We start from the raw sequence: 24401 nt of genomic DNA on the forward strand, positions 1-24401 counted from the left end.
CCCGCATCCAGCGAACACCGGATCGTGGGCGCAGCCCTTCCTCTTTCCTTCAATAAAACTTGTGCGAAACGTAAGGCAATTGGGTCCCGTTTCCGTTCTGGTCCTGACACTAAAACGTTCGTTCAACTCAATCAGAGGTTGGAAACCCAAAATGTTGAACGAGCCATGTTGGATCAAAAAACAATCCAAACAAAACAAGCACACTTACAAGGAAGGCAATAGTCATGTTTATTACATACTGTATAAATATACTTTATAGATGTATTTTCTTTGGAAAACGCAATAATGTTTGTCCTACAGAAACCATATCATTTTTTATTATCAAACATTTTTGAAAAAGCGCTCGAGAGCCACTAGGGAGCGCCAAAGAGCTGTATGTTGCTGACCCTCGACCTAAATATATCTCTTTCTTCCCTCTTATCTCATATTCCTTCCTTTGTTACATAGAAAAAATAAAAGGTGTCTCCCTTTTAGTCAAACTCCCTTCAATTTTTTTACCGAAAAACTTTCTTCACTGTGGAATTTATTATAAAACATACACACAGAGTCTGTAGTCACAAACATGTCTGTTACGGGTGTGGCAAGGCCTTGGTGTAATTTGGGATTTTCCATCAGCAATTTTCTGTAGAGCCAAAGTTGATAGAGTTGACGGAAAGGCTTCCCATCGTGGAGCATTTACTGTTGAAAGACACGTGCACACATCTTGATTATTATAGTCATAGACGATAAGAACTTGGTTAGAATTCTCCATCTTTTAGCAATACTGTATCGCTAAAAAAGCTTTTGTATCACAATGGATGTTATTCAAATACTACAATCACAAACAGATGCCATCATGTTTAGATTTTTTTTTTCTTCAAGCAAAAACTACGGTAAATTCTGGACTACAAGCCGCTACTTTTTTCCTACATTTGAAACACTGCAGCTTTAAATATGGTATGGCTTGCGGATGTGCCCCCCTACTGTAGGGGGCACTCCCCACCCTGTCGTGTGCATTGGCCTGCTTCAAGTTATTGGCTAGACTGCTGCGGACCAGGGAATCCGACTGTTTGATAAAAACAAAGCATCCAATTTCTGCCAAGTGCTGTGAATGTCCAAGTGAAGAAATTCTAATGGATGATTGAAATTCCCACTGTCCCTATGGAGTAAGATCATGATCTTGGCTGAATCAGCAGGGAAAAGCCTAGGAAAAGTAACACATTTTGCTGCGATCATGACACTCCTTTGCGGACTCCGTTCACAGCTGTCATTCTCAATCGACTAGCATCTTAGTAAATATTAAAAATAAATTTGACATTCAAATAAGGACGAGTGTGACAAAAATCATTATACATAAATGTTTGCAATTTTTCTAAAAAGTCAATCTAAGTCATTTAACAAGTAGTGTCGGCTGATTGAATATTTTAGTTTGGCAGCAGGTGAGTTATTATCTAGTATATATTTCCCAATAGGGCAGCGCGGCGGGACAGTGGTTAGCGCGTGCGCGGCACAGTTACGAGGTCATGAGATCAAACCTTCCTGTGTGGAGTTTGCATGTTCTCCCCATACTTGTGTAGGTTTCCTACAACATTCCAAAAATATGCATGGCAGGTTAAGTGGCCGGTCCAAATTGTCTCTAGGTGTGAATGAGCGAGTGAGTTGTCTGTCTCTGTGCCCTGCAACTGGCTGAAAATCAGTTCAAGGTGTCCCCTGCCTACTGCCCGAAGATAGCTTGGATGTGCTCCAGCACTCCCGCGACCCTACTGAGAATAAGCAGTGCAGATAATGGATGGATGGATGAATGGATGGATTTTTCCGAATATGACGTCAGTTTTCGAAATACTTATTACTCTTCAGTTATTTTTTCAATGTAAGAAATGGACATAAGTAAGTTCATTTTGATGGCTTTTGAGGCCTGCGGCCTAAAATCCAGTGCGGCTTGTACAAAACCAAAGTCGAGTTTCCTACTTAAATTTTTACGTTAATCGGGTGCGCTCTGTAGTCCAGATTTTACAGTAAAATTCCGAGATAAATACTTTTTTCTATGATTCCCATCCATACCGATTTGTGCACAAATGCAATTTGAAAAATCTAAACCGAGGCCTGGCCCCTACCTCTTTTCCAGCACAGGTACCACAGAGGCATCCAAAAAGCCCATTGATCATTTGAATAAGGCAGAGAATTAGCTCAAGGCTGGCCGCCGCCAAGAGTGTGGAGAACAAGCCCACGTTGAATTCCACAACGCCCTCGGGCAAGACGCACCATTTCCACATGTCCTTTTCTGTCAGGTAGCTTCCACTGCTGCAAGGACAAATAACAGAGTGATGGTAAACGTCTCTAACTCCAGATGGGAATGAAAACCCTGGATACTGAAAGGGACATTGTGTATTATTTAGCGGTCTCTTCAATTCTTTAAAACCAAAGTAATATTGGTTTAAGTAATTAGCAGAAATATATGAAATATCGTATGAACCTGAATTTTTTTTTAAATGCTCATAGGTCAAAAAAATGTGTATTTATTTTACACAATACAGTCAAAATGGCAAGGCATTGCCAAACCGATGGAAGATTGGATTCTGCTGCTTGGAGTAGTCTGTGGTCAACCACACGAAAGCAGATTTTTATCAACTTTGATGGTATTTAATTGGGGTGCCTTGACATGCAACCAAGCTAAAGACACTCACGGAAGCTCTCGGAACTGTTTTTTTTAATTTCACAAAAATCTGGTTCATAAATCACGAACAATCACACATGCACACACACCCACACGTACACATACATACTAGAGGTAAGATTTATGGCCCGAGCCCGAACCCGAACCCGAACCCGAGGCAATTTCGGGCCGGGTCGGGCCCTGAAATGTCAGTCATACGGTCGGGTCGGGTCGGGTTCGGTCCTGCTTTTTTTTTTTTTTTTTATTTTTTTTTTTTTAAATTAATTAATAATGTGTTAAATGTTCATTAAAAATATATACTTAAACTATGTATGGATACTAGACCAAGGAATACTTGTTATAAAATAAATAATTTGGATAAAACGGAGAAGGAGCTGTAATCGCTATTTTTCCGACTCCTATGGAAATTCCTCCCCCCCTCCGATTTTAAATGAAAAAAAACAACAATTTGTTTACACCGCGGGATCCAATGCAACCAGGGTTTCATTCACAAGAAAAAAGACATTACATACGGATATTATAGTAAATCAAATAAATATTATTTGTGTACAATTAGTTGTGATTGCGGAAATCATAGCGTACAGTGACGTTGGTGACTTTTCCATCCGCGTTAAAAAACGCATTTTGTAAAATACGATCGCGCTTTATTGTTTAAATAAACGCGATCTCCCAATGATTATAATTAGCTCGCTTTATTTTGTTTTAAAGCGTATTATATAGAATACGATCGCTTTTGTCGGAAGCGTACATTGACGTTGGTGAGATTTTCATCCGCGTTAAAAAACGCAATTTGTAGAATACGATCGCGCTTTATTGTTTAAATAAACGCATTATATAGACTAGGATCTCCCAATGATTATAATTAGCTCGCTTTATTGTTTTAATAAGCGTTTTATATAGAATACGATCAGGGGGGGGGGGTGCTAATTTGCATAGGAGTCGGAAAAGGGCACAACATGTCAACACCCCCTCAATGAAAGTGCTGCGCTAAAATCTTAAAGGCGTACTACTACTGCTGCTGTGGATTATGGCCCAATGATCAAGTCGTCAAAATGACGGACGCCTTTAAATGTTTTCGCTACCTCAAAAAAAAAACCCGTCAATGACAGATTGCAGTGCAGACACAGAAATATAAAAGATGTAAATGTTTATACAGTTTTATTTAACTTAGGCCTAGATGTTGTAACAAAAGGCAGAGTTTTATTTGTTATCATAAATCACCCCTCCTTATAAATAAAATATGTAATTTCGGGCCCCCTCGGGCCGGGCCAGCAAATCCAGTTAATTAGTCGGGCCGGGTCCGGGTCGGGTTTAATACCCCTCGGGCCTGCGTCGGGTTCGGGTGCTTTTTTTGGGCCCGATCTTACCTCTAATACATACACAGTTTGGTTTAGATTAGATCAGGAATACTATGGGAAGCTGACAAATTTGTCTGCTATCTTGCTGTTACGGGTACTCAAAAAAAAAATTCCTTGCGAAAGGCGGGGCAAAAAAAATTGTATAAAAATGATGCTGTTTGGTCACTTTGATTCTCCATAGTTTGTATACTTCCTTGTGAAAATGAAATGAAATGAAATGATCTGCATTTCTATAGCGCAATGACTTCCCAAAGGGCTTTACATTGTGCTTCACATTTCCCAATAGCGGCCGTGATCTGTGCAGCCATGTCAGGCGCTAACCTGCTTATTGGGGGTAATTGGGGGTTCAGTGTCTTACCCAAGGACACTTCGACAAGTAACACGGACAAGCCGGGATTTGAACTGGGATCCTTTAATCCTAAAACGATCGCTCTACCTCCTGAGCTCCTGCTTTTAGTATTCGTTTACAGTCACACTACAATACAGTGACATATAGTGGTAAGATATTACACAGTGTCCCTTTAATACATCCAGGTTTGGCAGATTTTCAAATGGCACTGAACGCGACTTACGCAAAGATGATCTTAACCCTCGAGCTGTCTTCCTTCAAAGGACCATTTTTGTACTTTTTTTTTATCCAGCGTACATGGAAATGTATTAAAAACAAGATTTCATTTTGTTCTTCTTTCCAATCCAGTAAAAGTTATAATATTTTAAGTTATTTAAAATATTCTTACGGGTATTTTTCCTCGGTTTTAACATCACAGTAGCAGGTCATTTTGACTCCAGGACAACAGGAGGGTTAAAGGGGCACCATGTAATATTTGACCTCTAGATGTCACTGTTCTGTGTAGTGCAGAGGTCGCCAACCTTTTTTAAGTTAAGAGCTCCTTTTTTGTTACTGATTAGTGTGAAGGGCTACCAGTTTGATACGCATTTCTAAAATAAGATGTTATCACTATGTTGTTACTATGTTATTACTAAGTTGTGATTATTCAAGGTTACAATAGGCTCAGTCATCCGCTAAAAATCATCCCAAATCAAATTTCAGAGAAAATCATAACGACCTAAATATATTTTGGTCTTGACAAGGTTGGAGACCCCCAGTGTAGTGCAAGTGAAAACAAAACACAAGGAAGATTACAAATTGCGGAGACTCAAAGTGACCAAACTGCCCCATTTTTTAAAAAAAAAATTGCCCACCCTTTTACATAGTTTTTGGTTTTTTGGGGTACCCTTAGCAGCAAGATAGTCAGCTCCCTTGCCCATTTTTTTTCCAAATAAAATCAAACGTTTGATTTATTCCGATTTTGAAATCTTCGTTCGGTTTCGAAATTTCGGAATTTCGGTTCGTTTTGCAATTTGCATACCCGGCAGCCAATCAGAGCCTTGCATCAAATAACTTCGTGCTTCCGGACTTTCCCGAACGTTATAAGGGCGTGCATTTGCATATCATTTTCCAAAGTAGATGCACAGAGAACACAAGAAAAATAGATAGGTGGTTAGGAATCAAGCCAAAACCTCAGCCCCAGAAGAAAGATTCAAAAGAAGCTAACAAAATCTATGATGCCACAAAACGTAAACGCACATTAAAAGCATCGTGGAAAGAGGAGTTCACGTGGCTTGTAGCAGACCACGCAACGCAAACATTGCATGAATGAAGATGAGTAAATACAGGTACATACTGATGGCAGATGGAAAACAGCAATGTCATATACATGCAATAAATGTTATCAGTAGATTTTTAATAAACTTAATTTTAAAGTGTTGTTCTGTTATATATTCTGAATATCTATCGTTAATACTTTGCAACAATGTTTTTTTTTTTTGCGATTAGTCGTCTTATTGTGTTTCAAGTTGTGAAAAATGGGGCAGGCAACTTTATGGCTGGGCAGGCAGCTTTTCAGAGTTGTCTGCTCTGGTAACTTTTTGTCATGAGTTACAGACACTGGTACTGTACTTATTTACGTCTTTTATTTAATGCACTTGTCTCCACAATGTGTCCATTTAGCAAGTCGTAACACAATCTCTACATTGTTCTTAGTGGTGTTCTGATTTACTGTCGGAATACCTTTAGTATTGTCAAACCACCTGAAGGATTCAGTCTAGATGAAGTACTTTGGGAGTTTTCCACTGACTTTTGTTTCGTTTTTGTCATAGCCCACTGTGTTCCGCTCTTTGGTAAATAAATGATTGTCAGCCATTTTGAAATGAATAATAGAGTATTCAGGAAAAAACTAAATAAAGGTTTCTGCGGCAGCACGGCAGAGCAGTGGTTAGCGCGTGCGTGTTTGGCACAGTTCTGAGGTCATGAGATCAAACCTCCTGTGTGGAGTTTGCATGTTCTCCTCGTGCTCCGCTTTCCTCCCACTTTCCAAAAACATGCATTTCAGCTTAATTGGCCAGTCCAAATTGTCCCTAGGTGTGAATGAGCGAGCGAATTGTCTGTCCCTGTGTGCCCTGTGACTGGCCGGCAACAAGTTCAGGGTGTCCCTGCCCACTGCCTGAAGATAGCTGGGATGGGCTCCAGCGCCCCCGCGACCCTACTGAGGTTAAGCGGTACGGATAATGGATGGGATGGAGATTTCTGCGGACATTCACTGTTGCATGTCCTTTTTGGAACAGAACCACAGCGAAAAACGAGGGATTACTGTAGTTGTTTTTCAAATTCGCTTTATATTTGCTGTGTATGTTTTTACTCACACAATTATCTTTAACGGGTTTTATTTTTAAAAAAACAATTGTTTTTACGGAGTCATTAAATATGGAGCCAATGGATACCTGTTGGCGAAGGGAGCTCCCCATCTTGGAAAGGGATTTTGCGCATTGCTCCATAAGCACCAGGGCCCATTTGCAAGACCGAGAGCTGCCACGCTCAGGTTATATATGGCCCCTGCCACGCCCACTGCTGCAAAACCGATGGAAAGGAACATCTGCAAAGAGTCATTTTTAGTCAAAAAAGTTTTTTTATTGCAGTTGTACGAGGAAACACTTTCTTTGCACTTACTCCGCAGCGATTGGCACAGCATTTCCCGGAACTGGTTAAGTGAATGTGGATGGCGGGAATGAGGACCTTTCAAAATAAAACAGAAAAGGGAAGGTCATACCTGTCAACCTGTCCGGTTTTGCCATACAAAGTACGTTTTTTATGCATTTTAAGACGAGTACGACGTACAAGGAAATCTGTACGGAAAAACGCAAATTTGTCAATCATGGCTACCATCCGGTATACACCAACTATCACGAAACGGCAAATCAATCAAGTCAACCGAGTTCATCGCGGTAGCCTCTATCTCGGTATCGTTTTTTTTCCGTTGAAAACGAAGCGAGCCGTTTGATGCTAATGTACGCATGCGTCTGCCGCCTAGGGATTTCCCATTATGCATCATTCCGAAAGAAAAAAAATATGGTGTATGATTATTTTGTATTTTGTACGGGAAAATACGACAGTTTGTACGGGCATGGAGCCGTGGAGGTTGACAGGTATGGAAGGTACAAGTGTCTTTTACAGAGACAGTCTCTATCATGAGAAGAATGAAAGGACACTCTAGGTCAGGAGGTGGGCCTGGAGACCTATTCAATTTTTCTCATTTGCATTTATGAATTAAAATATATACCAAAAAAAAAATAAAAATATATATATATATATATATATATATGTCATATATGTGTATATGTATATATATATATATATATATATATATATATACATATACACATACAATCAAAATGATGTATTAGGTACATTTTTAAGAACCAAATTAATATTTATATGTGTATTTTATTGTGTTTTGTAGTATTTTTGTAGCATTACGGAATTTTTTTTTGTATTATTTCCATTGTTGTATTTCTGTATCAAAACTGTGGTTGTATTTTGTAGTATTTCCTTAGTATTTTTACAGTATTTCTGTAGTATCTTTTGTGATATTACTGTGGTGATATTTTGTTGTATTTTTCTGGTAGTATTTTTGTAGTTTTAATGTACCGTAGTTGTTTGTTTTGGGTATTTTTTTAGTATTTCTGTAGTATTATTGTATTAGTATTTTTGTAGTATTTCCGTAATATTTGTATTTCTAATCCGGTTCGTCTGTCACTGGTAGTAATGTTATCATAGATTGCTAGTAATGTTGCAGTATTCTACGTAGTCTGTCCTAGTGGGAGTAAATAGGCGCTGCATTGTGATAGTAAGATTTATTCTAATTTAATGAGGAGGATTTGAAATCATTAAGGGAAAAAAATTAGCATAGGTTGACAGGTAGGAGATCGAGAAACTGTTGATGATACATAAGCACTTGCTGTACACTAAAAATTAAAGTTACTGTTACTTCAAATGAACAAACACCCAACATTTTTTACAGCGCCATATTCTTTGCCAGTTGTAGTTTGCATGTGCTAACTGGGCGAGCTGATGCTGATCGCGAGCGGTAAGCGGTCTCGGACGCTCTCTAGTGGTAGCCTCTGGGACTGCTCGTGAGCTAGATTTTCTTTCGTTAACCGAAATTGTCGTGTTTAGAGGTGCTGGTATAAAAAAGTACCGTTGTATTTATACATTTGTTAAGTAATACCTTGTGTTTTTTAGCTCTACTTTTTAGGCATGGTGCTTTCTCGCCTATCAGCATGGCGGTACAATTGGCTCAATACCATCGGGCAATACCATCAATTATTCTCAATCCATGAAAATTTAAATGTATTTATCAATGTATTTATTGTACTTTTAATTGCTCGATGACTTCATTTCATATTCCATGTGCTCGGATTATTAAAAAACAAATAATCATAATTAAAGGCGATTTTTTTTGACAACTTGACATTTAATATAATTTTCTATATTCGACGGAGCCACAAAAAATATCATAAACCCAATTTTAAGGTGCTTTTTCTAGTTTTTAAATGCCTTAACAGTCTTAGGCCATCTTTTCTATCAGATTTGCTTTGGGGTCCTAGGTTTCAGACTAAAACCTATGGTGAAGCAGCATCAGCCACTTGGGTCCAAGGGGACCCCTAATATTCTTAAGAGGAGGCTCAAGACCTACTTTTTAAATGCTGTGCCGTGGGTTTTGAAGCACTCTTTAAGGACTTGAAAGCCAATTTTCCAATTTATACAGCAGCATTAAAAGAAAAAAAATCTATCATTCATTTTGCAGAGCCACACATTCACATATGCGAATTATCAAGACATGTGATTTTTAGACAAATCTCTCCCTATAAAGGGGTTTGGGTAAAAATGACAGTAATATGTAGCACATGTCCTCTTGGGCATGACCTGAAAGGGGCAAAGATGCTTCATAGGACAATGACCAACAAAGTAATTCCAGCTACAGTTAATCACAAGAGAAGAAGAAAAATGCAACAGCAAAGCGAAGCCACTAGAGAGCAGTGTCATTTTTAAACGAACTTGTTAAGAAACGAACGTTTCAAGCATTTACAAGTACTTCACTTAAAATGCACTTTAAAAGCACTTGTGAACCCTTGAAAACACAACATTAAAATGCAAGCGGTTTTAAGGATTTCAAGCACCCATACGAACCCTGAATATGGCTTCTGATCGTTTTTATTTAGCTTGATTTAACGTTAAACCTTTTACTGTAACATATTTTACCTTCTAGGTCACTTTTTCTGCATTAGTTTTATTTTTTGTTTTTATTTTGAATATTTCAGTATTCCTTATGTGAGGGGGGGGGGGCACACTTGTTGGGTGTGGTTCAATGACTGAGAATGTTTTCCCGAGGCCATCGGCAGTGTGGATGAGCCCCACTCACGTCCCTTTCCGAATTGTGTTTATTTCATAAATTGCATTTGTTTTCTTATTTTTGGGTTTTTTATGTGTCCCCGTGTATTTGGTGATCCGGGTTGTTGGGTAGGGTAAAAGGAGGGGGATTTTATTTTCTACACTGAATCTTTTTTATACAGCGTGTTGAGTGTTTACTAATAAAATTAGATTTTAGTCCTCCATTTTTTGTTTAAAAATGCCAATTTACAGTCCTATCCATGTATGTGATTGCTCTCAAATGCAAAGGACTCACCATTATTCCCCCTCCAATGACGCCTCCCATGTATTTAACCTCCTCCGTGATCCTGGGATGTCCGTCCCGATCGGCTTCTGCATATTCGGTCTTGAGGTCGGGGAAGAAAAGCACTATGTTGCAGATGATGGAGAGCAATGCGAGGATGTAGAGGGGCACAGCAATGACTTTGGAGCACGCTCCCGTACACATGTTTGCAGGTGTAAGCACAAAATAACACAGAGGGGATTCTGTTTCAGCTATAAACCTAAATATGGTGAGTCCTTCAGTGTGTGTGTGGCTGGGTGGGTGTGCCAAAGGGAGCAACTATCTCTGATAAGTGCACACACGGCCGGATTAGAAATTTTATGACTTGGACTTTATAATATGGGAGTGTGTAACGGACGTTTTTTCCGAGAGTCATACAAGTCTGCTTTGTTTGCTCGGCGCTATAATGCATGTGTCAAAGTTGTCGCCCGCGGGCCAAATGTTGCCCGCCACATCATTTGATGTGACCCGCAAGACAATGCCGAGAGAAGCACAAGAGACAAATGAGCCACGATGACCTGCAGTTTTAAATGTGTCGACTGGATGTCGCCAAAAGCTAAGCGCCACTCAAAAAGCACCCACTCCGTTTTTTGGACCTCATCCTCCGTTTCCACAAACCGTTTTGTAGTAGTCAATAAACCGCCTTTTGTTCAAATCTGGAAAGCTGTTGGTTGGTTATGTGTTCCCAAGTGTAAAACCTGCCTTTGATTCTTCGGGTTTCCACATCGTGTACAAACGGCTCCGCAGGTGCACGCAGCCAAGTAGCTCCCTGGCGCTCCCACAGCCCCAACAACCTCGCTCAAGGAGAATGCCCGGCAACACCGTGCTACTCTGCTCGTTATCAATAAAACATCTACAAGTCGTCATTCAACTCCACAAGTTGGGATACTACATTTTGCTAACAGTCAAACAATTAAGAAATTCCTCATTTGTGTTTTTTGTTGACTTAAATCAGTGTCTGAAACTCGTGACAAAAAGCTAAAGGACCCTAGGGCAGACAGTTTATTATAAATCTACTTATAACATTCATTGCATGTAAATGACATCGCTGTTTTCCATCTGCCATCAGTATGTACAGTGGAACCTCGGTTCTCAACCATAATCCGTTCCAGAACCCTGTTCGAAAACCGATTTGTTCGATCACCGAAATCATTTTTCCCATTAAAAATAATGTAAATCGATTTAATCCGTTGCAACACCCTGAACGTTTACCTTGAATGTTTAACGTAACCATAAAGCTAACCCAGGCTAATCGTACGTTCGCGTTATCGTAATCTTCCCTACAAAAGATTACGCTAACTTGAACGTGTAAAAATTAAAAAATCAGGTCATTTACAAGTCATTTAGCACCCGGGTCTCCACAACAAGTGGTAAATGGTTCATTGGAAAGGGGGCTCCGTTCCAACACCCTGAATGTTGGGCTCCGTTCCAACACCCTGAATATTTACCGTAAACATAAAGCTAACCCAGGCTAATCGTACGTTTGCGTTATCGTAATCTTCCGTACGAAAGATTACGCTAACATGAACGTACGCACTCACGTATTACCAGCGTTCGAACTCCGATTTTTTGACCGAACAGCGAGGCAAGAATTTCTCGAAATTTTTGGTCGGACTCCGATTCGTTCAAACTGAGAGGCGTTCGAAAACCGAGGTTCCACTGTACCTGTATTTACTCATCTCCATTCATCCAATGTTTGCGTTGCGTCGTCTGCAACAAGCCACGTGAATTCCTCTTTTCATGATGCTTTTAATGTACGTTTACGTTTTGTAGCGTCATAAATTTTGTTAGCTTCTTTTGAATCTTTCTCTTTGGGCTGAGGTTTTTGCTTGATTCCTAACCACTTCTCCATTTTTCTTGTGTTCTCTGTGCATCTAGTTTGGAAAATGATATGCAAATGCACTACCTCATAACGCTCGGGGGAGTCTGGATGCACGAAGTTATTCGATGCAGGCTTCTGATTGGCTGCCAAGTATGCAAATTTCCAAACCAATCAAAATTTCCAAACCAAACGAGATTTCAAAATCGGAATAAGCAAACGTATGATTTGAAATTAATAAAAATAAAAATTTATTTATTTTTTCTTGAAAAAGTTGTCGGCCACCCGGGCGGAGATGTTTTTTAAGTTGTATGCCCGACGTAAAAGATGCACGCCCCGGGCGTCCGGGAAGCTTAAATATGAAAATCAACGAGCTTGAGAGGGTGGGTGGGCGTATGGTTGGATCCCTTTACCACTAGGGTGGCAGTACCACCATTTCATGTGGTGTGTCAGGGGAAAACTTAATCTCAGTCCTTAGATAGCAGAATTGCTAACGATCCAAGGCATAATGCAACAAAATAAAACTCACGTGTCCGTAACAGTTTGTCCTTATCAGTGATTGTGACAGTTTGCGATCCAAAATGCAGTCACTACATAGGCCAGTTGCTATAGAGAAGGTGATAGTGTGTCTGTGAGTGAACACATTTTATAATTCGATTATTTTATCAGTGACTTCTAGTGCTATCTATTTGTTAGGGTGTGCCAGGATCCATATATAGCCGTCAATAAACAAGGACACAGGCACTAAGGTTGTTATGTAAAGAGTGATCGGAGCCTGGCACCACCACTCTGCGTGGTGCAGAGGGCAACAATACGGGGATATTGTCACAAGGAGTTTGCCATGACACACAAAATACATTTTACATAACCTACATATAATTTGACATGATCATTTTCACAGTTTAAAGATCAATAGTTTGCTTCCTGTTTTTAAATGTCATAATTGTCATCTTCATTTCCCGATTTAAACAGACTTCACTTTACAAGCTTACAGGTAGATTAGATATTGTTCAATTGAATTCAGTACAGCAACATTTTTGCTTAAACTTTGTGACAATATATATCTAATTCGTAGCTCGTGCTTGTAAAAGGATCACAGATAATGGTATTGGCCTCTGTCCTCAGTACTGATGCTTTAAAATTAGACCGGTATCTATAGAGATAAGGGTATCAGTACTCTCCCATCACTGGAATCAGTATCTGGTTATGACCAGTGTTAGGCGTGTTACTATAAAACAGTAACTGGTTACAGTTACGCATTACTTCATTTGAAAAGTATTTCAGTTACCCCCCGGGATTACTGACACCAAAAAGTAGTGCCTTATGTTTTTCGAATAATCAATAATGCACAAATACGTAATTATACCATAGAAACGCACACAAATAGACACTGTATGCATTTCCAATTGGATCCACCAGTACTTTGCGGTATGTAAGGTACACAGGGTTATAGGGCGCAACTTTCACATTTCTGGCCAAAATTAAGGTGCGCTTTATAGTCTAGAAGATACAGTAATTCAAATGTGGTCTCTTCTTCGGTTTCATTAGCTCTCCTGGTTCTCAGGAAGAACAACTGCTATGACATCACTATAGGGCCCGTACCGGCCATAAATGTCTTTGCCTACCACAGCGATACACAGCTTGTACCCAGGCTTGAACTTAGTTATGGCGATCCACATGGGCAGCGGTTTTGCAACTACGTTGCCCAACAGTATCCACTTCGGGAAATCTCCACTCCCTTTCACCTTTTCCATGGTTTGGAAGACACTGTAGACCGCCACTGGCGGTAATGAAGGTTCATTTTCCTTCCCTGTTACAAATCACTGGCCTAGAGGAGACCCCTTAAAACTGCTTTGAAATAAACACATAATAAAATTAATAGAAGCAGTGAACCGTTCATATTTATTGGCTTGAGCAATCTCGAGAGCTTGCAAACTAACACTGAGCTGAGACACTGTCAATTTTGTCACTGGCCTTCAAACCACTTATAGAATCTCCTCCATTTCTGGGTACAATGCAAGACAATTTCTTTTTTCTCTGGGCAAAATAATTTTACAAAAAAAGAGGAAATTGATCACACTTTTACCGTAAATTATGTGCTTGCATTTGCCCAATTAATTTCCTGTTCATTTTGTTCTTCTTCCAATGTGCTGACTTTGGTTTGCTACTGGTGCCACACAACCAAATATTCGCTCATAAGATGACTTCCTGATTCCAGTATTTTATTTTAATTACATTTTCTTGGATGCGAGTATACACGGGAGAATATCTCCATGAGTTCCAAGATGGCGGCGCGTGCAAACGCAGCGGCATTACAGGCTCCAGTTCGTCTTTTGTTTTTCAGTGTCCCCTTATCCCTCATATTTTCCCTTCGACTCCCTTCGCATATACAATAACATCCACAACATCCCGAGGGATATACAGAGACCACCGGATCTCCCTGGGTGATCTGCCTGCCGACAACGACGGAGCAAAAGAAAAAGGCTGCCAGTCGGGTCTGGGCTAAGAAGGCGACCACACAGACCAGCGCTCCCAAACATGTTCCTAACCAACGCCAGATCCATCGTCCACAATAAGTGAATTTGAGCTGTGGATCGCCACCAACAACGTCGGGAATTGGAGTATTTTTGTCATCACGGAGTCTTGGCTTTCCCGACGCCGCATTACAACTAGCAGGACGCACGCTTCACCAGCACGAACGAGACGGAGACTCCGGTAAAAACAGGGGTTGGAGACTACGCGCTACAATAACAGCCGAATCATTGACACACACTGCTCACTCGATATGGAGTTTTTAGCAGTATCGTGCAGACACTTCTGTCTACCGGGAGAGCTAACTGTGGTCATTGTGCTTGCTGTTTACGTTCCACCGCTAACGTTCACCGGATGCTAACGTTAGCATAGCGCTAAATCTCCTGCCCGCTGCTATCAATAAACAGCAGCTTGCACACCCCAACGGAGCTTTTATCGTCGCCGGCGACTTTAATCGGGCATGTTTATGGACTGTACTTCCCAAATCCATTCAATACGTGGACTGAGCAATTCGGGAAAAAACACTGGACTCTGTGTACTGTAAGATCAAACATCCAGTTGGATCGACCATTTCTGTTTGTCCCTCACCCCCCTCGGGAGGAAGCAGAGCCTATTTACAACAAAGACAACAAAGACAGTTAAAACATGTTCTTTGTTCCTTTATCTCTTTGTCGTCCAATTTCGTTGTTACAATATATCCCATGTTGTAACAATGACAATAAAGGCCTATTCTATTCTATTCTACGAGGAGCGTCCTCGTATCTACTCTTGAGATGTCCCCAGATTAACTGTATTCAGCTGTATAGGTAAATATAAACATGCCCATCCTTTGCAGATTGAGGGTTGTATGTGACAATCAGGGTTGGGTAGGGTTACTTTGACTTGATTACTTTCAATTACTTTTGGATTACTCCAATAACAAATATGCTAATAAAAGACAAAAGAAACTAAATATGAATAAAATGATGACTCACAACACGTGGTATGCTTTCTCTCCTGGCTTTGATCTCTTTGATATCCGGAAAAACTAACATAAAATGCGACAGAAACAAAATGAAAATAAATCCTAACAGCTTGCCAACATCATTTTTGCCGTTCCATGTGTTCCGTTACTCCCCAAGCCTGCACAAAATTTAGTAATTTTATTCATATTTAGTTTATTTTGTCTTTTATTAGCATATTTGGTATTGGAGTAATCCAAAAGTAATTGAAAGTAAACAAGTTAAAGTAACCTTACCCAACCCTGGTGACAATGTGAGTAATGCAGGAGTATTCAGATATCAGAGGGTACTGTAAATCATGATCTGCATTACATAAGTAACAGTAAAACCCAGTAACACAACAAAGTAACGAGAGTAGAATAACAAATTGTATTTTTAACGCATCACAGTCTGACTCATTACTGAAAAAAGTTTTTAACAAAGATGTTCCTTTTTAACGTGTTAGTCCCAACCCTGTTGTACTAACAAAGATCTTCTATTCTCAACTGTAATAACTTTTAATGATTTGTATAATCAATCCGCAGCAGCCCCAGACTTCTGATTTGGGGAATTTCGAAGGATCCGAAACGGTAGGCCGTGACCCGGTATGATGATGTCGGCCGTGCAGAGCGCTTTTTGGCGGCTTTTCTCCTGCGCTGCTGGATTAAAGCTCAAGTCCTGCCAAGTGTCTTCATCTTGGCAGCAATCGAAGAGGTCCCCGGCCACGAGAACCGTACCCACTGAGGTCCCCGTCACTTGGACGCTAACGTCTTGTCCGCTGTGGCCTGGGCTGGGAACCACACAGACCTGACACACACAGGAGACAAGCACACGTATACACAAGTGAAGTAAAAGCAATGAGGCTACTTTTGGGTATTTTTTAAAATGTTTTGTCGACCATGATTTAATTTCGCTGACATTTTACACATAATATATATATTATAAGCGCAGCATGGCGGCGAAGAGGTTAGCGCGTGTGCAGCACAGTTCTGAGGTCATGAGATTGAATAATAATAATAATAATAATAATTTCCTTGTATTGTCATTCTGTGTAACAATGTACACAGAACGAAATGTCGATTGCACCTGACCCGTTGTAGCGAGCCGATGCAGCCGCAGCCAACAGAGGGCGCCGCCGACCACTTTTTAAGTCTTAGGAATGACTCGGCCGGGGCGCGAACCACCGACCTCCCAGTCTCAAAGCGGGCGCCTTACCATCTAGGCTACTGAGCTGGTATATTGAACCTCCTGTGTGGAGTTTGCATGTTCTCCCCGTGCTTGCGTGGGTTTTCTCGAGGCACTCCGGTTTCCTCCCACATTCCAAAAACAGGCATGTTAGGTTAATTGGCTGGTCCAAATTTTCCCTAGGTGTGAATGAGCGAGTGAATTGTCTGTCCCTGTGATCCCTGCGGCTGGCTGGCAACCAGTTCAGGGTGTCACCTGCCCACTGCCCAAAGATATCTCCAGCACTCCCGCGACCCTACTGAGGATAAGCGGTGCGGATAATGGATGGATGGATTGATATATAATATAAATAATTTTTCCACTTTATAAGGAGTGCAAGATTATAAACCGGACCCCTCAAACATAGTCTTTCATAGATACTCAATTTCATGTGCCTGATAAGGCGCACCGGACTAAGAGCTACAGTGTTTTTTTGTGTATTGCAGATTAAAACGTAAAATATAGTTTGCAATGGGAATCGAACCACTACAGAACAGTACAGTACGCACTGCTATTCGCTGCTTCCAGAGTTTCACGAACGTAAACAAACTGGCTTTCGCTTCATATCTGCCTGGCAACCAGTGCGCATGCAATCTTCCAGCATGCTCTTCATGTCTCTGTCACAATTCAAAGTTCACAGATGAGGAGGAGGGTGTTCTGCAAACCTCAGCAATCATTCAATGAGTCAAAATTAAAGTAAAATATTTAAGCGATATTCCAAGAAGTCTCATAATTTGTGAAAAGAAATCACCCGGAAAATGTGTTGACAGTCAGACTATCGCCACGTCTGCCTCGTACATTTGCGACGGATTGTCAAAAGCCGGAAAAATCAGACGTCATTGGATCCGTTTTTCAATAAACGCGAGGCAAAAAGCTGAATGACCCTTTTCATCATTTCCTTTATTCTTTGTTTTTTGTTACATTATTTGCCTCACATTTTTATGTTTATGTGTGATCATCTAATTTCAACATGTATTTGTTTCATGTTCTGAAGCTCTTTTATGATTTATCTAAAAAAATATACCGTCCTTTAGTAAGGCTCGGAAACGGATGAGCACATTTGCATTCAAAACGCGCCTCTACTTACTTAGGAGGTAATACATTTTGGGCAAATATTTTAATGTAATTTTTTTTTTTTACTTTATTTATAACTTTTTTTTTTTTTACTATATTTGTATTTATTTATTTTTTTCTCTTAAAAAAAAAGAAAATAAAAAAAAAATATTCCCCCCAAAAAACAATTCCCTTACGTGTTCGTCCACGACGTGCACTTGCCCCTGTGCCAGCTGATTGGTCCAATACACGTCACCTCTGCTGACGTCATATCCCACAATAACTTCGGCGGAGGGGAAAAGATTAAGGTTTCCCACGTGGTCTGAATGTCCATGAGTCCCAACAACCAATTGGATGTCCGCGGGCTCCATTCCCTTTCTTTGGAGACTGTCCAAAAGGAAATCCCGATCCCATGGTCCTCCGGTGTCCACTAAAATGTTCTTGGCTTCTCCCGAGACGAGCGTAATCGTTCCATCCGCCTTAAATGTCCCATTGGGCAAGGGAAAGTAGTAACCCACCTTCAGGACCGACACGGAGTACGGATGGCCGGGAAAGTGCAACTGGGTTTCGGGCAAAGGGATTTTTTGAACGTCAACAAGTGAGGCCATTCAATCTGTCCCGTGGCCCATAGTGATGACGTATTCGCGTCGCATAAATATGACGTAACCCATCCACAGAATAGAACAAATACAAATTTACAGTTCGTATTATTGCTTTTAAAATGTGTGTGTTTATTTAGTATATATATATATATATATGTAACCGCGGTGTACGTGTCCCACCAAAGATCCACATTCACGCTGGACTGGATGATGAGGTTTTTATTATTACAGTTTCTGCAAATGGATGAGTCACAACATTAGCTTTTTCTGCTGGCTTTGATCTCTTTGATCTCTTTGTAGTTCTCTCTGGTAAGACTAACAACAAAGCATATCAAAGAGCTTTCTTTTCACTTTACAGAAAATACATTTTAGAATATCACAATACATTTTTACATCTTTACATTTTAACAAGATACTTTTAACAAGAGATCGTATAGTGGATTTTTAACGTTTACAATGAATTCAACATGTTTTTCTTTAGTCTGAATTTTAACCAACATCATCCTTTTTTAATGTATATGAGAAAATAGGAATAAAACAATAATGAGTATAAAAATGGGTACAATTTACCTGCAAATGGATGAGTCACAACATTAGCTTTTTCTGCTGGCTTTGATCTCTTTGATCTCTACAAGGGGAATTCATAATTTAGTAAAACAGAAACAAAACGAAAATAAACCTAAACAGCTTGACAATATCAATCACATTACTATGCATGGTGAGAGATTTGTCAGCTGGGGTTATAATGTTTAAAATTAACTTCTTTTGTGGAGCACCAAAAGATATGTCTTACCTTTGTAGTTCTCTCTGGTAAGACTAACAACAAACCCCGCCTCCTGGTCACATGTTAGAAGCCAAAACCAAACCCCACCCCATACCAGCAGATGGCACTGTTGGACTCATCATTGCAGGACATTTACCAAAAATTATACACATATTTCAGCAGGAATTTCAATAAAACAAAAGTTATTATTACACCCGTTACATATATATATATATATATATATATATATATACAAACAAACAAGGCACTCAAACCAAGTTAATGATTTCCAGTACCAAGAATTCATCTGCGTATTCCACCATTCACTGGAAATATGTCACTACTGCATTTATTTCTTCCATAATAAATATCAGTTTGCTTTTTTTTGTTTGTTTGTTTTCAAGTCGATTCTTGTTTATTTGTATAGCCCTAAATCACAAGAAGTTTTGAAGGACTGCACGGACCACAGACTATTATTACACCATCCCTGATCCAAAACCTACACAAGGGCAAAGAAAAACTCAAAAACCTCAGCATGAGAAAATTAAACCTTGAGAAAGGGCCGCACATGAGGTAATCCCCCTTCTGGGATGACTAGGCTGCAATGGATGTTGCAAGGGCATTGAGAAACAATAAACAGACACAATTAACATAAAATGTAGGTCATTCATAAGCTAAACAAAATAGGTTATGTTTTAAGCCTAGATTTAAACTGTTCCACTGAGGTTGGAGATCAAATATGGTTGCTGATATTATGACTAAATATTAAACCTGTCATCTTATGCGTTTTTCCTCTTATCTTAGTTTTTTAAATATTTCAAATTGTTTTTGCCGCATATCCATTTTTGTACAGTAAAAAAAATATATATATATTTTGTTGGACCGATCTTGTCTGTCACATTTCGGGCCTAATCTCAAAACTGCTATATATAATAAGCAACACAAAATGTACTACAAGTGGAGAAAAAAATAAGAAAGATACTTAAAGAATTGTTTTGTGTACTGCTGCTTACACGGGTACAGAAGCATCTCCAGCTAATTTTCTATTTCGTACTGTTTTCCTAACTTTTTTACTTTCCTTTTTGGATACAATACACTATTCTTTCATTGCACTATTTGTAATTTAGGCCAGTCTCTAGGCGCTACTTTTCAAATATTTCTGCCTATTTATCTTGGTAGTCTTTTATCTAATTTTTCTCTTGAAAGTGATTAATAAATGTTTACCCTGGATTGCCATGTCTAATCTCATTGGATACAATATTTCACGTCAATATCAATAAAGACAATTCAGTTCAAACTTGTTGATACAAATTACCTTTGTTTTTATTCTAAATCGTTTGTCTTGCCTTGAGTAAATAGTTGTGTTTGTAAGGTTTATTATCGCTAAATAAGGGGAATTGCAATCATTAAGGGGAGCAGTTGACTAAGGCTGACAATTATGAAATATAACCAACCAAAATGTTTTGTTGCTCAATATAAATCATAAAATACGTGCAAAAATTAGAAGAATGGTCTTTATAGCCCAAGTGTGTAATAATTGATCACTTAATGGCATTGTGGGCAGCACGGCGGAGCAGTGGTTAGCGCTTGTGCAGCACAGTTCTGAGGTCATGAGATCGAACCTTCCGGTGTGGAGTTTGCATGTTCTCCCCGTGCTTGCGTGGGTTTCCTCCGGGCACTCCGGTTTCCTCCCACATTCCAAATACATGCATGTCAGGTTAATTGGCTTGTCTAAATTGTCCCTTGGTGTGAATGAGCAAGTGGGTTGTCTGTCTCTGTGTGCCCTGCGACTGGCCGGCAACCAGTTCAGGGTGTTCCATGCCCTCTGCCCCAAGATAGCTGGGATGGGCTCCAGCACCCCCGTGACCCTAGTGAGGATAAGCGTGCAGATAATGGATGGATGGATAAATAGCATTGTTGTCTAATGCGAACGAAAACCAGTGCCACAGCAAGCAACAAACCGACTTAAGTAGGGATTCCACTATGTAAAAGAAATACAAATTTCTTGACTTGTTATTTCTTTAAATAAAAAAATAACATTGGTATGAGAGTTCATGTGTCTTTGCTTAATACTCAGATCGTTTTTTTTTTTTACTGAATTGAATTTATGTACCACTGGAGTGCACTAAATATGACACAGTTCATGGTTCCCAGATCCTTTTTCCGCATGAATCGTCGGGGTACCAACGAGGACGGAACTCTGGACAGCTTTCTCCACTGTTGACGGTTCCTGGTCTGCGAAGTTGGCACCAGTCCATGTTGTCGGCCCAGTACTTTTGGATCTTCCTCTCCTCCTGCCCCCTTGGAGTGTGCCCTGGAGAATGACCATGACCAGTCCTGATTACCTGGTGACGTGACCATACCACTAAAGTTCCTGTCTGCGCAGAGTTGACAACAGTTCTTCGTATGGGTCCAATGTGGCCTCTGGTTGTGCTATGCACCCTTTTGTTTGTCACATGGGCTAAGTAGCTAATGCCTGAAGTTTCCTGTAGCATCGCATCTCCATGGCCTGGATTTCCTTTTCCAGTTTTGCTGTGAGAGTCCAAGTCTTGCAAGCATAGAGGAAGATGGAAGCAGCCAGCGCTTGCATGAGTCTTATCTTTGATTCCGCTGCGATGTTCTTGTCCCTCCAGATGGGTTTACCTCTGGCAAGTGAGGCTATGGTTTGAGCTATCCTGGCCATGATTTCTAGTTCTGACCCCTTTTCTGATACGATAGCCTGGAGATATTTAAATTTGGTGACAGGTTCTTGCTCTCTGTGGGTGATGGTGACGTTTGTGGTGATACCTTGGAGATTGATGGTCATTATATTAGGTTTTTTTCTGTGCTGATTTCCACCCCATACTGGCTTGATGCGTTGACCACTCAGAGTTCCTGTTCGTTTCCTGCCATCCCAGCAATTTCATTAGCAAAACCGAGGTGAGTGATGTTGTGTCCCCTAATCCTGACTGTACATTCATATAGCTCCAGAGCTTCGAGCACGATCTTCTCCAGAAAGATGTTGAAAAAAGATGAAGAGAGAATGCAGCCTTGTTTCACACTGACTGTGGTTTTAAACCACGCTCCAATGGTACCATTGATCAGTAGCGCGCTGTTGGGATTGGCATACAGTTGTTCGATGATCTGAACTAGTTTCTGACCCATATTGTACTTCCGCATGGTGGCCTATAAGCAGCTTAACCATACTATGTCAAATGCCTTCTTGAAATCAACAAATATTAAACTAAAATCAGTCACCTGCAGAAACAAAAACGAGTGGAGGTCCAGGTTGGTTTTTGCTTTTACCACAATACAATTTCTGTGTTTTTTATTCGCCGTATTTAGAAAGAAGTTCCCTGAGACCTGGATGTGTAGTCCTTGAAGTCAGAGTGAATGCCAAGCATGGAACAAACCTGCTTGAATAAACATCTCAGTTTCGCCATATCATCCTGAAGCTTTGCAGATTTAGGATCATCATAATTGGAATTTTGAATCAAATCCAGAATGGATTCAAGGGTTTTAAGCCGTTTTTTGAGTTTGGGATCCTGTCCGTTCTGGAGAAGACATTTCCACGCGACGACGAATCCGTAATAAAACGCAATCTCTCCGGACAGTTTAGCTCCGTGAGAGGCTCCGTGTCTGCGGCCAATCTGCAGACCTTGATAGGTTCCTCTCTCAAAACCTTCTTTGAAGCCCTCACCGCGGAATCTCTCTTCTGCCATGAAAATACAATCAAAAATGTCATTATTTTGAGTCGCGTAAGCCATTTTCCTTTTCTAAAGTATTCGTTTTGTGATTTTTGAAGAGTCGCATGTGTGACGGAATAAGTGTTGTGTCGTTTTTGAACGTGACGGCTATACGAGCCGACTCTTTGAAATAAACGACGAAATCCGAATCCCTCCGAAACACTCCTTTTCTCCCTCTTGCTTTTTTCTATTGGAAGGATAAATTATGGTTTCATATTTTATTTTTGTAGCTTTTTTAGTCGTCTATTCATTTTTATTATCCTTATAATTGAAAGATTACCGTTGCTTAACTACACACTTTATTAATATTTTGGATACATATTTATTTTGGTATCTGGTCAAGTCATGTTTATTTGTATAGCCCTTAATCACAAAGAGTCTCAAAAGTTCTGCAAGGATCACAGACTGCGTGTTGTCGCTTTTAAAAGCGCAATTATCAAGTAACAATTTATCTTTAAATGCGTTTAAGCAGGAAATAGAGCCAAACTTGGATTCAATTTAGAAATAATTATACATCTTAATTGATATTTTTGTGTGTTTTTCGGAGGTTGAGTCAAGTCAAGTAGTGTTTATTTGTATAGTCCTTAATCACAAAGAGTCTCAAAGGTCTTCACAGACTTATTTTTTTCTGTTTCTATTTCTTTATCTTAATTCTCTCTCTGTTTTTCTCTGTTTTTCCTGCTTTCTCTGTTTTGCTTTTCTCTTTCTTTCTTTTTTCTGTGTTATCCTGTTAGCCTCTCTTTTGCTCCATCACTCTTTCCTTCTCTCTTTTTCTCTACCCAACAAAAGTTCTGAATAAACGTTGTTTATTTTAAATATTACCACTCTACAGTCAAAAAATAATTGTAGTTAACAATGTGAACTGACTCTTTAGCCAATCAGAATACAGAACATAATGCATGATGCAAACCAGTGAGGTAGCAAGACCATGAAAAGTGAACTTTGTGTAAGAGAGGGTATGCTATACCAGTTCAAACAGATACTAGAATCAATTTTAGGAGTGTCTTGGAACTCTAAGAAACACGTAAGTGGGATTGGACCCAGAAATTCATAAATGTAAAATAAGCACATTGTATATGATGCATGATACATTTTAATGATATTATACCAGTCACAGTTTGACTGCGGCTGATTCTGTTTATTTTCAGTCTAAATTATTGTAAATAGTTAAAAGTTGATTTTAATTTTATAATTTATAACACTGAAGAGTTAATATATTGCATTTCCTTTCCAACTTTAAAGTTGCTTACGATAAAAAGTGGAATGTTTAAACGAGTTAAAAGTTCACTGTAGAGTGAAAAAATAAAGGCTAATATCATACTGTGGAATTATACATTACATTTTTAAAATCAACTATTAATTCAATTTGTGTCCAAAATTACACAATTATCGCTGATATATATGGATTAAAGCAACTAAAACAACTAAATCCATGGGATCGTTATTGAGCCGAAGGAGACAGCTCTTTTTAGAACTGAGCAGAAAAAGCCGGTTCTCAGAAAAAGAGCTGGAATACCCATTACAAAACGGAATCAAGAAGCGACGGTGTCGCTTGCAGTACTGTACACATGTACAAATAGAACCCCACTTTTCAAAAAAGGTTCAACGATATTTATATAATAATAATAATAATTATTATTAT

The 24401-nt window shown here is 39.6% G+C and overlaps 3 protein-coding genes and 1 long non-coding RNA gene across 4 annotated transcripts in view; 1 reads left to right on the plus strand and 3 right to left on the minus strand.

Annotated features, from left to right (window-relative positions):
- Positions 1-17272, plus strand: part of LOC148356705 (uncharacterized) — a 46036-nt gene extending 28764 nt beyond the window's left edge. The window contains exon 3 of the long non-coding RNA XR_015852123.1: positions 15938-17272. This is a non-coding gene — a long non-coding RNA (uncharacterized LOC148356705). The remainder of the gene's footprint in view (positions 1-15937) is intronic.
- On the minus strand, positions 436-10267 carry tm4sf21b (transmembrane 4 L six family member 21b). Its single transcript, XM_088347537.1, has 5 exons — positions 10035-10267; positions 7019-7084; positions 6793-6944; positions 2094-2280; positions 436-678 (listed from the first exon to the last, which is right to left on the minus strand). Exons 1-5 carry the CDS (start codon positions 10224-10226, stop codon positions 676-678), a joined length of 600 nt encoding a protein of 199 aa, XP_088203663.1. The 5' UTR covers positions 10227-10267; the 3' UTR covers positions 436-675.
- mblac1 (metallo-beta-lactamase domain containing 1) lies at positions 15046-18316 on the minus strand. Its single transcript, XM_088348511.1, has 2 exons — positions 17867-18316; positions 15046-16199 (listed from the first exon to the last, which is right to left on the minus strand). The coding sequence occupies exons 1-2, from the start codon at positions 18275-18277 to the stop codon at positions 15927-15929; spliced, it is 684 nt and encodes a 227-aa protein (XP_088204637.1). The 5' UTR covers positions 18278-18316; the 3' UTR covers positions 15046-15926.
- Positions 18317-18497: 181 nt separating this feature from the next.
- On the minus strand, positions 18498-22832 carry lto1 (LTO1 maturation factor of ABCE1). Its single transcript, XM_088348512.1, has one exon. The coding sequence runs from the start codon at positions 22778-22780 to the stop codon at positions 22355-22357; it is 426 nt and encodes a 141-aa protein (XP_088204638.1). The 5' UTR covers positions 22781-22832; the 3' UTR covers positions 18498-22354.
- Positions 22833-24401: the final 1569 nt, after the last annotated feature.

This window comes from Urocampus carinirostris, chromosome 11 (assembly GCF_059441175.1).
Source record: "Urocampus carinirostris isolate Australia breed hairy pipefish chromosome 11, RoL_Ucar_1.0, whole genome shotgun sequence".
NCBI lineage: Eukaryota > Metazoa > Chordata > Actinopteri > Syngnathiformes > Syngnathidae > Urocampus > Urocampus carinirostris.